This window comes from Rhinatrema bivittatum, chromosome 1, assembly GCF_901001135.1.
Source record: "Rhinatrema bivittatum chromosome 1, aRhiBiv1.1, whole genome shotgun sequence".
In the NCBI taxonomy this organism is placed as follows: domain Eukaryota; kingdom Metazoa; phylum Chordata; class Amphibia; order Gymnophiona; family Rhinatrematidae; genus Rhinatrema; species Rhinatrema bivittatum.
In genome coordinates, this window is record NC_042615.1 from 697826906 (window position 1) to 697842309 (window position 15404).

General features: G+C 44.4%; 1 protein-coding gene across 2 annotated transcripts in view; it reads left to right on the forward strand.

Moving 5' to 3' along the window:
• The window catches only part of JMY (junction mediating and regulatory protein, p53 cofactor), a 231717-nt gene that overhangs the window by 90843 nt on the left and 125470 nt on the right, over positions 1 to 15404 (forward strand). For both annotated transcript variants that reach the window (XR_003852469.1, XM_029575526.1), the window contains exon 5: positions 11236 to 11401. Coding sequence is in view for 1 of the 2 variants with exons in the window: in XM_029575526.1 (XP_029431386.1) it covers positions 11236 to 11401 (166 nt within the window). In the remaining variant the exon portion in view is untranslated. The remainder of the gene's footprint in view (positions 1 to 11235; positions 11402 to 15404) is intronic.

Genomic DNA, 15404 nt, shown 5'->3' on the forward strand with positions numbered 1-15404 from the left:
CAGTAGGTTTATGAGAGGTTTAATTCAGCTTAAACCCCCGTTATGGCCACCAGCCACAGAATGGGACCTTAATGTAGTACTAATAAGACTCATGCGTTCTCCCTTTGAACCCATGGATTTCTGTGATCTTAAATTTCTTACATGGAAGGTTCTCTTCCTAGTGGCTATTATATCTGCTAGAAGGGTTAGTGAGTTACAAGCACTTGTCACATACTCACCATATACAAGGTTCCTACATGACCAAGTAGTCCTACATACTCATCCAAAATTCCTTCCCAAGGTAGTTACGGAATTCCACTTGAATCAGTCCATAGTCTTGCCCACATTCTTCCCAAGACCTCACACTCACCAAGGTGAGAGGGTTTTGCACACCTTAGACTGTAAATGTGCACTTGCATATTACCTAGACCGCACAGCAGTCCATAGGAAATCTACCCAACTCTTTGTTTCTTTTGATAAAAACAAACTGGGTAAAACAGTGGGCAAACAAACTCTCTCTATCTGGCTTGCAGATTGTATAGGGTTCTGCTATAAAAAAGCAGGCCTTCCTCTCCAGGGACGAGTAAAGCGCACTCAGTAAGAGCAATATCATCCTCAGTAGCACACTATCGTTCAGTACCAATGGCTGACATTTGTAAAGCTGCAACATGGAGTTCTCTTCACACTTTTGCAGCTCATTATTGTTTGGACAAGGAAGGATGACAAGATTCAGCCTCCGGACAATCTGTCTTAAAGAACTTGTTTCCAGCATAATCCCAACTTCTTCCGCACCCAACCTGCTGTGATTTCAGGCTGCCTCATTTTTTCCAACAGTACACCAGTTGTTGTGCCCGTTGCACAAGTTGTTTGCTGTTGACCCAATACAAGAATGACTCAGCCTGTAGTTTGCTACTCACCCATATGTGAGGACTAGTCCTCACGAAACCCACCCACCACCCCGCGGAGTTGGGTCCGATACGTTTTATTATTTTATTTTTGCTAACACTTATTGCTACACCCGAGACTGAAGGGAGACCCCTGTGGCTCGAGGGATCATGGCATGCTGGGCATGCTCAGTGTGCCAGTCAAATGTTTCTAGAAACTTTGACAGAACGTTTTCCGTGATAGGACTCTGTCCAGTGACGTCACCCATATGTGAGGATCACATCCTGCTGTCATCCTGGGATAACACCTATTACAGGTAAGCAATTTTGCTTACTATGTTGTGTGCTGGCCACTGTTCTAAGTTGCAAGCATGTGTGACCGCACATAGCAGGAAGATCGGGGCCATGGTGGAGTTCATCCCCCTATGGCCTGAAGAAAACAAGCCATCTCCAAACCTCAAGGTGTTGCTTCTCTTTCCTGCCTGAAAGAGATTACCGGAGCCGCACAGGCAAGGAGGAGGAGGAGCATTGGCCCGTGTGTGGAAGAGGAGCAACATTTGCAGCAGGGCCACTGCGGATCCTATCTTGTGGCAGCCCTAGAAGAGGAGGCCTGCTTGCAGGGCCACTGCAGATGCCACCTTGTGGCCCAAGAAGATAAGGGCTGCCATGGAGCCAATTGCACGGCAACCTGCAAAGAATAGGCCCAGAGGCGAGAGGGAGGCTGAGGCCCTGTAGAGAGTGTGTGTGTGTGTATGAAAGAGAGAGAGACAGCAAGTGAGAATGAGAGCCTGAATGTATGTTTGAGAGAGGAAAAGAAGAAAACAGAAAAAGACCCTGTAAAAGGAATTTGCAAAAGACCAAGAAAGGGAATGAGGGGGGGGGGAAGCCTGTGACCAACTGATTAGAAAACTAAGATCAAACAGTAAAAGTAAAAAAAAATAAAAATTAGTGATTGGCATATATTATCTTTGGAATGTGCAAGAGAAGCACTTTCTCTATTCTGATTTCATAATGTACGAGATCAGCATGGAGAAACTGGAAGCCCCGCAAATTAATACCACGGGGCCTGCATAGAGGAGGCAGCAGAATGGGCTTCAGTGCCATTAGCAATGGATCAGTGCCTCCCCAATAGCCACGCAACAGCAGAGGAACGAGAGAGGCTCTGAGGTTGCTGCAAAAGAGAGGGGGGTCTACCTTCAGTGTGCACATGTGTATGGATGGGAGTCTGCCAGGGGGTGTGGGGGTGTGAATGAATGGGTGCCTTACTGGGGTCTGTCTGTGTGAGAATGGGTGCCTGCCTGGGAAGGGGGTATGTGTGTGTGAGAATGGATTGGTGTCTGCATGGCATTCTGTGTGTGTGTGAGGGAGCCAGTGAGAGTAAGAGCTTGTGTGTAGGGTTTGGGGGAAGAGAGAGGGTCTTAAAACCTGTCTGTGAGAGAGAGATTGTGGGTTATGTAAGAGCATTTGTGTGTGTATGTGTTAGAGAGGATAAAGTTTTTGTGCCTCCCCCCACCCAACCCCATAATCCTTGAAAATTTCAGAGTGACTGGAAATTGATTTTCCAGGTATGGGCAACAGTGGCTTTTTTTTTTTTTATCCTTATTAATTTTAATTATTGGGTGGTGTTTGATGTGTGCTGTTTTTGAAATATTTTATTGGTGCTTGGGAAATTAAAAAAAATATGATTTTAATTATTAGTTATTCTATTTGTCAGTAGTTTTAAAATATTCTTATTAGTATGGTTTTACTATGCTTTGTATCTTGATTTTATTTGTTTTATGAGGAATGGTGGTTCTGTTTTTCCATTGTTACACACATAGTCTGGCTTTTTGGGGTTTCCATTTTAGTTTTTGTCTAATTTGTGATCCTTTTTTCTGTATTTGGTGAGTGTCTGTCTCTGCTCTAAGCGTGTGACTAAGATGAGAGATTTTGTTAGCATGAAGTGTCTATGTAGGGATCTATAGCAAATGGGTTTGTTTTGTTTCCTCAGTAGGTGGTGTATTCTGGGATCCAGTGTAATATTTACCTGTGCTTTTGCACAGGTAAGGTTCTTGTTTGAGTCCTTGGTGTTGCTACTGTTATGATAGGTTTGCTGTATAGATTTTGAGCGTCTTTGTTGCGGGGTTTTGTGGTAGTTCAATATAGGGTCAATTTTTTTAAAAGGCACACATGGGCATCCATGTGCACGCGGTTCCCGGCGAGCGTACATGGATGTGGCTTTTTTCTAGCATGTATGCGTGGGCACGCGCATGTTATAAAATGCAATTTCCACGCGCGCGCCAGATTTATAATATCCACAAGCGCATGTGTGGGCAGGGGACCAGTTGGGGGAGGGGGGGATTTTAGAAAAATATGCGCGTGATGTGATCAGCACGTTCCCAGTTCCCTCCCAGTTGCTCCAATTAAGGAGCAGACTGGGAGGGAACTTCCCTAACCTTATCCTTCCTCCCTCTTCCCCTCTCCTCCTCGACCTCTAAACCTACCCTAGCTATCTCCAATTTTTTTGTTTTTATACTTACTGCTGCTCCAGAGCAGAAGTAAATCCCACCTGGCTGCCCGTGTGCGCTTCCCCAGGACAGTGCTGTCTTGGCCTGCCCCACCCAGACGCCAACCCCTAGCCCACCTCCTTTCTTCAGGCCCGACATTTCTGCGCGTATCGGGAGTTAGTGTGTGGCTGGGCCCTTTCTAAAATGCTCTCAGCACGCATAGGACCCAGCCACATGCGTAACCCCTGGTATTTCCGTGTCTGGCACTGGAAGATGTTTGTGCTTCTATTACTGTGGTGTGACACTAGAATTTGAAATTTTTTTGTATGATGAGTTGTAAGGGAAACATTCAAGCTCGTTGTTGGGAGTTTCCATGGATGCGCAGTGTTACAGAACTGGAGGTGCAGGATTTATATTTACATTCTGTCCCTTCCTATGTACATTCCAGACTTCACTCCCATAGCCATATAGAATTAGTTGAACAAGGCTATCAAATAATTTTAATAGCAGTTTTAATAGAGGTGTGAAACTAGACAGCTTTTTAAAATTCCGCAGAAGACCCTAAGGACTTTCTTGTTGAGACTTTTTAAAGCCGATTTTAAAATGGGGAGTCATGTTATGGAGGTGGGTGAAATGAGGAAATGTCATTTTGGCTCCCCCCCCCCAATTCTTTTGTCTAGAAATGCTACTGATTTTTTTGTGATCTTATGCTTTAGTGCAAGAAGGATGGGAGGGAGGCACTGGAGAGGCACAAATGCATTGGCCCCTGGGTGCGGGGAGACCCTCGATATGTCACTGGCGTCTTCTCTCACATTGGCCTATTTCAGACGCAGCCACTACTCACAGCAGTCCTCTGTATGACCTCTGTTTCAACACAAGCAACAGATCCTGCTCAGGCCCCGCCCCTGCCTTCAGCAGCTGCAGAAAACACATGGCCCACCTCAGTTCATTGGCTCTGCTGCTCATCCTGCTGCTACTGCAAGGCTTTCCTGCACTACTGCTTTGTTGTTGGCACTTCATCGTTGAACTGTGACAAAAACTATTTATTAACTAAAAAAAAAAAAGCATCGGGGGGGCCTTGCAGCCAGTCCCTTCCCCTAGGCTAAGGAAAATCTCAAACTCTCCCAGAGCATCAACAGGGCTCCCACCCAGAGGCAGATAGGTCTATTGGGGCTTCGGGCATGCTCCTGTGGGCCGGTCAGTGCAGTAATGTGACACTAGTGGTGTTGCTCCCAGCAGCTCCATGTCTGCGGAGTCACTGCAATTAATACCTGGCCCCACAGCAGCTGTTCTGACACAGCTGGAGCCTCCACTGAGGCTCTCAGCTCATTTGTGTTTTGTTTTTGCTTTTCCCAGGGCTGTAGCTGTGGTTTCAGGGGTCTATGCGTCTTTTATTTATTTATTTATTTATATTTTGTTGCTGCAACCGCAGCTCAGTGGGCCTGCATTTTTTTTTTTGTCCTTTCCCCACAGCATCACCTTCGCTACTGTGGTGGTGGAAACGTTCCCGCAGTCTTCCCTTGCGTGACCCCCATCTCTCTCTGCCACGGGAGGCAGCCAGCAGATATCCAACTTCTGCCTCACCACAGCTTAAGGCCTCTCCTACTGATTTCTGCCGACTTCCCCTTTATACCGGGGCCACGGCAAAAATAACCCCACCCCCCTGCATCATGCCTTTCTTCCCACACCAGGGCCATCAGCTTATAGCCCTGCCTGGATCCCTCCTGACCACCAATGTAAGTATACATTTTTTTTTTTTTTTTTTTTAGTTTTTACATATTCAGAGGCAGCAGGTGAGGAGAGTGGGAGTGTGTGAGGGAGCATGCATGGGTGTGTACATGTTAGCAGGTACAAGGGAGCACATGTGCGTGTGTTGCAGCAGGTGTGAGGGGAGTGTGTGTGTAGGTGTCAGTGGGTACGAGGGAGTGTGTGTGTGTGTGTAGGTGTCGGGTACAAGGAAACGTGTGTATGTGTCAGTGAGTGCGAGGGAGCGTATGTGTGTGTATGTAGGTGTCAGTGGGTGCGAGAGCAGATAATGTTTGTGCACTCCCTCACCCCTCACTAATGCAAAACAATCTCAGGGTAACTGAAAAGTATAGAAATTGGAGGATTTTTTAAATTCCTATCGTTTTTAATTATCTGATGTCTGTTTTAAAATCTTTTGTTTTTGGGGGGAAATCTTAAAAACTTTTATATGAGTTTAATTAGTGGATGCTCATTTATGTTTATTCATCCTTTAATTTGTTTGGCTTTACTTTTGCTGAGATATTTTTTTATTTAATTGTTTGATATTTTGAAGAATGGTGGTGATTCTCTTTTTCCATTGTTGCGCTGCATACAGGATCTATCTTGTTGCAGTTTCCAATTCAGTTTTTGTCTGCACATTTCTATTTATACTTTATGGTCTCTTGATTCTGTATTTGATGAGGATCGATCTGTGTTCTGCATGTGTGACAGAGGTGAGGTATTCTACTAGCATGTAGTTTCTGTGTAGGGTTCTATAGTAGCTTAGCTTGTTCTGGTTTCCAAATTGATGTGTTAAGGGCTGGTGTAATATTTGTAACATTGCCTTTTTATAGGTAGATTTGTCACTGTTTGAGTGCTGGCTGGTATTTTGATATTGGAGGTTTACTATATTTTTACTGTAATTGTTTACCCAAGGCTTTCTGAGAGTTGAACCCACACCCAACATGTTACAGTAGGCTTAATGCAATATGGGATCCAAGTGTGTCTTTATTTTTCATTTTACAGGGTTTTCTGGTTGGTACCACAGCACTGCATGTAAATATAATATACATGCTGTTAGTGATACTTTTACCCTATAAGACTGTACTTTGGCTTTTTTAATGTAAAAACTATTATAAAGGCATACATTTTTATTGTGCGTGAGGAGTGAGAGCTGGGGTGTACACGGCTGTAAGCTTTATAACACCTAAAACCCTTGCACCAGCCTGCACTGGATCCATGTGAGAAAGCAGAATTTTGGAGTTCTGCTACTTTGGGTCCTGTGGCTCTCTCCAGTCTCTGCCAAGGCTTCATTTTTCTTGTTAAGCCCTGAAGAAACAGCATAGATTAATCTGGTCTTCCCTCCCCTAACCTACTTTGAGTAGGTAGGCAGTACAGAGCCTGGGGAACCATAAAAGCAAAAGACTCTGCAGCACTCAGCCAATGGGAATACACTGAAATGGGGGGGGGGAGGCAAGCAAGCAAGCTACAGTCAGAAAAGGGATGGGGTGAGCCAAGAACTGCTTGTGCAGTGTTGGGGAGGCTTCTGTAGGCTGGACGTTCCTCCTGGCTATGGATCCAGTGACTTTCCTGGAGTGGGGAGCCAAAAAGGGGTGGGAATGGGACAGGGAGATGGCTGCTGCAAGCAGAAACCTTTTAGATAATGATGTGGTAGTACAGAAGCGGAGGCACTCACTGTGTGAGCTTATGAGCAGCAGCACAATGACAGTATGTGTGTCAGAGAGAGAGAAAATGTGTGGGTGTCTTTCTCCATATCACAGAAAGGCACTCGTATACACACTTTCTCTGTGAAATATCCATACATTGAGAAGTGAGTAGGTGTGTTTGTCTTTGTATCAGAGAGAGACAGACATCCACACACACCCTCTGCGGATACAAAGTGTGAAAGAGTGTGGGTGTGAGTGTCTGATACTGGCTGGCAGTGTGGTTGTTGCATTACATGGCAACTGGTTCAAGAGCTGATTGGTTGATGAGACTTTAATACCAGACCGGGAGTCCAAGATATAATTATGAGAGACATAACCAGACAGGGAGGCGGATGGCAACCAATTGTAATGTCCTACCTGGGGGGGGGGGGGGGGGGGCAGTGACACCACCAACAGTGCCTCAAGGGTTCAAAAACCTAAATCCATCCCTGCCTCCAGTACAAATTATTGCAACCTTGGATGCGTCCAATCTAGGTTGGGGAGCTCATCTAAAAGGACTCTGATTCAGGGTTTCTGGTCTGCTCAGGTAAAGCTTCGTTGGATAAATTTCCTTTAGCTAAAAAGGGTTTCAGGGATTGGTTGTCCAACAAAATTGTCCTCTTCCAAACAACCAGGTAGCTGGTCACACCTCCCGCATCAGGAAACTGTTTGGATTTGGCACTAGGCCATTTCCCACAGAATGATTCTCAGAGCCTACTATCTGGCGGGTGAGGAGAATGTCTTGGCAGGTAGACTGTCAGGTCCTGGAGCCCCATAAATGGTCCTTGGACAGGAGAGTAGCAAACCAGATTTTTCCATGAGTGGGGCACACCTGTGGTAGATCTATTTTTTTTTATCTCCTCTGAATGGTGCCAGTCCAAGGGTATTGAGTGCTGTAGGTGAACCTTACAGCCTTGCACCTCATCCCTCCATCCCCTGTCATGCCATCGACACACACAGTTAAAAATTATGGAATTATCATAGATTTTACATGAAAAAAGAACATTCAAAGTGCAGTCTTCTAAAGTAAAAATATCACTTGCAGCATATATATTATATTTACATGCACTGCTGTGGTGCCAACAAGAAAACCCCGCAAAAAGTTAAACATTTGGAGCCCATATGGTCTTAGGCCAATTGTTACATATATTGGGCATGGTGTTGGCCCTCAGAAAGCCATGAGTAAACTGAATTAAAATTACAATATAATAATCCTCCCAAACCAAAATAGCACTAACTTTTATAGCACTCAAACAGTAACAACCCTACCTATGAAAAGGCAACAACCTCAGATCTTAAAACACCAGTACTACTCCTATTAGGAAAACAGAAAAAGCCAAGCTGCTATCGATCCCTATACAGTACCTGCATGCTAGCAGAAAACCTCACCTTGATCACACATGCACAACATAGACAGACTCTTATCAAATATAGAATAAAGAGTCCAAAAAGTATAAATAGAAATGTGTACATAAAACCTGAGCTGGTAATAGCAACAAGCCAGACTATATGTATACAGTGCAGCAGTGGAAAACCAGATGCATTGCTCTTCCTCAAAATATCAAACTATACAATTAAGAAATATAAATCAATAGTAAAAGCATGCTAATAAAAAGAATAAATATTTCAAAAAAGCTGATGAATTGAATAACATTCAATAATTAAAAACTCATATACAAGTTTTCCAAAAACCAGTAAAATATTTTAAAACTGCACACATATTTAACACCCAATAATTAAAACCAATAAGGATAAAAATAACCCTAGCTCACCATACCTTATTTATTTTATTTAAAATTATTTATATACCATTTTTACACTCAATTGTTGTCAAAGTTGTTACATAGTTGGGTAACATACATAATAAAATTATAAATATCAGATTAAAACTGGGAACGTTTGAATTGTAGATGCTGAGCTGGTAATGGATTAGCAAGGTGAGAGAAGGAGGGTTGTTCACAAACTTTCTCCTCACTCGCACACATGCTCTCTCTTACTCCTCACACGTACATGCACACATGTCTGTGTCAGGAACATATTCTCCCACACATGCACACACATGCTCTCTCTCAGGAACATGTTCTCTCTTACTCGCAAACACACACATACAGTTAGGAACATCCTGTCACTCAATCACACACACACATACTCTGACAGGAACATGCTCTTTCAGAATCACACACACATGCTCTCTCACTCAAAATCACATGCACTTGCACGCTCTCTGTATCACACACACACATGCTCTCTCACTCAATAGCACATACTTGCGCGCATGCTCTGAATGTTGCATACGCGTACTCAATATTACGCCCTTGGTCAATATCGCATGCATGTGTCTGCTCTGTCACATTCTCTCCTACTGGCACACATGCTCTCTCAATCACATATGTTCTCACTTAATATCACACTCACACACACACTTTCACACATGCTCTTTCTGACAACGCTATCTCAGTATCACACAATCGCGCACACATGTTCACTCACTCAATATCACGTACACATGCTCATTCAGTATCACACAATGCTCTCACTTGATCACATGCAACATGCTCTCAATCACATGCACACGTGCTTGTCACGTATGATGTCTCGAAATCGCACGTTCTCTATCACACAAACATGCGTGCTCTCACTCAATAACACAAACACATGCATGCTCATTCAATATGTGCATGCTCTCTCTCAATATAGTGCACGCTCTGTCACATATATACACGTTCTCTCAATATCCCACACGCTTTCAATTATACACACACGCTCTCTCATTCGATCACATATCTGTCACACAAACATGTCTCAAGCAAATCCTCACTCTCAATCACACAAAGGCGTTCACGCACATGCTTTCTCATAATCTCTCATAGAAATGCACATGCTCACACAGTTGCTCAATGTCTTTCAATCACACACAAACGTGCTCACACACATGAACATACTTTCTCATTCAATTACGTGTATATGCTCGCTGTTTCTAACAAACGCTCCCACACTTGCGGATTACTCAATCACACACAATACTCTCACTCAATTACAGGTGCATACTCTTTCACTCAATCACTCACACATGTTCAGTGTCTCTCACGTGCATGCTCTCACACGTATGCACGTTTTCACACACTTCCCACACCCCAGAAGCACAAGTGGCAGGAGCAGCCTTCTTCTTAATCTCAGTACAGCTGGCACTTATCACCACCATATAGAAGGTAAACTATATTTGTGCAGTCTTTAGTTGTTCAGTTTGTGGGACTTTAGTTGAAGTCTCTCACTGTGTCATGGGACCTCAGCATGATGTGGACCCAGCTAATGAAAGCTTCCTTTTGAGCTACTGAACTCCTTTGAGCTGAAAGGTCATATTTTTGTTGTTGGTTGCTTTGGCACACAGTGTCAGTGACCATCAAGCCCTAATAACTTATCCACTCTATACTTAAAAGCCTTCTCTCTGGAGTCCACACCCAGCTTTTTGTTTCATTTGCCCCCCCCCCCCCCCCCCCCCCCCCCCCCAAAAAAAAAATCTGGAACTGCTGTTGCCTCATCCACTCTTTCTAATTGGGTAGCAAATTGCATTTCTGACTATTGTACCAAGGCAGGCTTGAATCTAGGACGTGTCAAGCTCATAGTGTTAGAAACATGGCAGTGTCTATGGCACACTTGAGATCTGCTTCCATGAAGGAGATCTGCAAAGTTGTGACACAGAATTAAAACCATACGTTTACATCTCATTATTGTTTGGACAGGGACTCCCGATGTGACAGCATGTTTGGTCAGTCTTGAGAGCTAGTAGTCCATTTCTCTTCCACACTGTGACTCATATGGAGCTTTTAAAATGGCCACCAAAACTTGTATAAGTAAGATTAAAAGTACTTCTGAGAATTGAAAAAAAGTAAGTAACCCTTGTCTCTAAATGTAAAAGGAAGAAAATTGATTTTACATATTGATTTATTACATATTGTCTCTGTGTTGGGCCAGATATGCCAATAAAGACACTATAGTGTTTTAAATGTGTCATCAGACATTTGAAACAATTTGCACAGGAACAGGAAAATGCAAAGTAAATTATTTTGGGCCTCTGATTTTTTTTAATTGTAAGAATGATTACATTATTCTGTTATAGTCTACTCCAGAGTTATCACGTTGATGTGATTATTGAAATTACATATTATGTTGTAAAAATTGCTTTTCTGTCAGCCAGTGTACCATTTAACTCATTGGTGCTGTGGCATGACTTTTATAGTTTGTCAATGGTGGAGTGTTTTGTTTTTTTTTAAATTTAAAGATATACATTAGATGAAAGTTGTGCATTCCTGTCTGACATAACATTATTTTATAAGGAAGGTGACTATCTTTAAAAGTTTAAAACTGTGGTTCTTTGGGTAACAGTGTTTATATACTTTTTCTGTTCAAAGTTTATAAATTGATCATATTTTCCTCCCCCCCCCCCCCCCCATTCAGATGCAGTGCCTGCAAGGTGGTACAGAGGCGATTGCACTATTGAACCAGTTGGAAGCTGATTATTATGATCTTCAGCTTCAGCTGTATGAAGTACAATTTGAGATATTGAAGTGTGAAGAGCTGCTGCTGACGGCACAACTTGAAAGCATCAGAAGACAGATATCAGGTGCAGATTACATTTGATTTACAAAATCTCTTTAGGTGTTTGTTTGATAACCTAAGAAAGTTTATCAGAAATATTTATATCTATTTTTATCCTCCCCATTGAAAACTTTAACCTAGAAATTTCCCTTCGATATTAGCCATGCTGCCTGGGAGCACTCGCGACCCGAAGTAGGCAGAGTTTCCTCAGTGAGTCACAGAGCTTTGACTCTGTGTGGCTGTGCGGTGATCTTCCCACGTGTTTCCCCGCTTCTCCTTAGTTTCTTTTTTTCCGCGAGCCATCCGCAAGCTGGGTTTTCCTCTCAGACCTTTCTTCCTGTCAGGAAATCTTTTTTGGCAATTTTTCACATTTTTTCGATCCAAGATGGCTATATTTGTTTAGGCCTGGACCACAACCAAGCCTCATGTAGAGACTGTGGTCGGATGTCCCCGAGGGCCCAGCACCAGCGTGCTAAAAGATGGGGCGTCTCTGAACGGGCTCTTACGCCCCAACAGCCTCCACACATTCTTCGCCGGGACCGGCGAAGAAAGGTAAAGCGTTCCTGAAGAGGACCTCCTCCTTTGGACCAAGTGAAATGCGCTGTGCCGATTCAGGTACCGGGCCCAGGTTTGACAGACCCTTAGAGCCTCCCAAAAAAGCTGGGGCACTGGCAGAGGTACCTCAGCGAGACAAAAAAGTTGTGGGTGCGTCGATCGGGCTCCAGGGCTCTGTTCCCGATCGACCCCGCTCCCCGGCGCTGAAGGACTTGATGCAGTGGAAGCATCAGAAAAAGCCAATGCACGGCGCACCTTCGACGCACTCAACTCCATCGACACACATGGAGTGACCTGAGCGTACGGCGCATAAGAAACACTCGACGCCTGCGCCGCATCCCAAACGTCTGACGCAAGCCACAATGCACACTTTGAAGCCACTGATGCAACCAGGTCGGGAACAACAAGTACTGCTCCACAAGAAGTCTCACAGATACAAATACACACACACAGAGCCTCATTTACTTGCTCTGGACGCTCTGCAACACCTTAACGTCCACGTGACAGTCCAGATATAGATATTGAGCACCTTTCTGACCCGGATTCCCAGTCTTCAAAGGACGCATCAGTCAGTGGAGGTTCTTTTTCAGATTTGTCTTCGGTATCTCGCAGCAAAAGGTTATCTCCTCAACTGCAAATACCCCTTGTAAAAAGGCACAGACCATCTCCGGGCATTCCACCTACACCTCAGCTCAGAACGACAACTCCACAAGATATCTTGTGGAGTTGTCTGCATTACCTACAATGATGGCTGCATTACCTACAATGTTGGCTGCATTACCTACAAGACCATCCCCAAAGCTGGGGCACTTACCGCCACAACCAGGAACCCTGGCATCCACGGCCATGATGAAAATTTCACAGGCATTAAGTTCATTTTTTGAAGATCTTGAGCATGCAAAATTGGATCTACCGGTAGAGTCTCCTCACCACTCTCCACCTTCATCGCCTGCTCCTAGACCTCCTGCTCCAGCTGACCTTCCATCACCAGCTCTCCCACACAGCCCGGATTCACAAATAACTTCATCCTCCCCAAATTCCTCCACAGGAATGCCCTCTGACCCGCCAGAAGGTTTACCAGAGCCGTATTCACTGCCAGAGGACCTCTCATACGCAAAATTCATTGAGAAAGTGGGAAATCTTCAAGTGGAGACAGGTAAAATTCCTGATCCCAGAGCTGAGATGCTGGGAATTCTTAAAATATTCGAGATGCCACCAGAGCCAACTGTCTTACCCCCTCATTCGGTCCTTGATGGGGTCCTGCATAAGATGTGGGAAACCCCCTTTTTCCACCACTGCGCATCTCGTAAGACAGATTTAAAATACAGAATGAGAAATTCTACCATTTATGACTCCACTCAACTTCCCCATAACTCCATCGCTGTTGAGTCTACATTAACAAAAGCAAAAGCGCTCCAAGACCCATGCAAACGCCTCAGGAAGAGATAACAAATGCATGGATGATTTTGGCTGAAGAGTGTACCATTCAGCAATGTTGTCTACAAAAATACAACATCATCAGTTTTACATGACACAATATCTATACGAGTGTCTTCAAAGACTACGCCCTATTTGTCTGGCTGAGAATAGCACCGTCCCACAGGCCTTCCTAGACATTGAAGAAGGTCTCTGCCACTTACTTAGATCAGTCTGAGGCTTTTGAATCTTCTGTAAAAGCTTCCTCAACAGCCATAGCAGCCAGGTGACTTGCTTGGCTAAAAGCAAGTGCGATTCGTGACAACGTTCACGAAACGACAGATATCCCATGCGTGGGTGATTAACTTATTTGGTGACAAGTTTGGGGAAACATTGTCCCATCTAAAAGAGCAGAGCACGGCGGTACTCTTTCTCACACCCCCTCTGACATGCACACGGGCCCTCGAAGATTTTATCCATCCTATCGCAGGAGGTCCTACCAAAGAGCACCCTCTAGACCATTCATACCTTACAGGTGTCAGCACTATGGTCAACAAAGACCTTCGTCACAACCCAATCAATCGAGGCAGGCATCGTCAACAGCAACAACCAAAACTGACAGCTGCACCTCCGCAAAAGCAACTGCCTGCTTTTTGAATGCTAGAGAGCCACCCCCACAAGCATTCATAGGAGGACGTCTGCGCTACTTTTACAGCAACTGGGAGTCCATCACCACAGATCAATGAGTGCTCAACATAATCAAGGAAGGTTATCGCCTGAACTTCTTTACCCTCCCATCCCTTCCCCACATACCTCCTCTTCGGAGTACATCTTCCCACTTATCATCCCTCAAAGCAGGTTACGAATTTGCAGATTCAGAAATCTATTCAATCAGTCCCTCTTCAACAAAATCAGGAATTCTATTCCCAATACTTCCTCATCCCAAAGAAGTCGGGGGGGGGGGGGGGGGGTGTCTCCGCCCCATTCTGGATTTATGAAACCTCAACAAACATATCCAGAAAGAGAAGTTCAAGATGACCTCTCTCAAGAACATCTTACCGCTGTTACAGCCCATTGATTGGCTATGCTCTATCGACCTGAAGGATGCGTACTCCCATATACCCATGCACCCATCTTCATGGCGCTACCTTTGTTTTCAAGTTCAGAACATGCACTACCAATGCAAAGTTCTGCCATTTGGCCTGTCCTCAGCCCCAACATTATTCACGAAATGTGTAGCAGTGGTGGTGGCTCATCTCAGACAACTATCTATCCAAATATTCCCTTATCTAGACTGGTTGCTGGTAGCATCGGATCCAACTATGCTACAGGCACACATGGTACACACGATCAACTGTCTCCAGACACTGGAGTTTCTCATCAATTATGAGAAATCACACCTACAACCTACGCAAACTGCAGTTCATGAGCGCTCTCATCAATACCATAGAGGAGAGAGACTTCCTTCCTCGAGACAGGATGCAGATGTTTTCAGGCCTAGCACACAATCTATACAGCCAAAATCAAGCATCAGCACGCCAGGTTCTTCAGCTTTTGGGCCACACGGCAGCAGCCATCCATGTAGTTCCCCACACGAGACTGCACATGTGCCGCTTGCAATGGGGCCTCAAATCTCAATTGTCGCAGTTCCTGCAGCCCCTCAACTCCAAAGCCCAACTCACCAAACCAAGGAAAGCAGACATTCAATAGTGAGTCTCTCCCAGCAACCTATCCTTAGGAGCTCCCTTCAGGTTGCCCCCTTATTCCAGTGGGAGCACTGAGAGGAGAGGATCACCTTGCTGATGGCTGAAAGGAAGCAGTAAGTTTTTTTGCTTGGGACATTGTCTTTTTCAAACGTATTGGGGCAAAGTTAACTATTTGGGAATATTATTTAGTGTGTTTGTGTATTTGTGCTTTTAATAGTCAGTAAGGCAGCGAATAAACTAGTTAGACTTTGTATTTTTAAATGGTCAGTCAGTAAGGCAGCTAGTAAGCAGTAGTTAGTGTGTTTGCCTTACTGACTTTTAAAAATAACTAGTAAGCAGAACTGAGTGTTT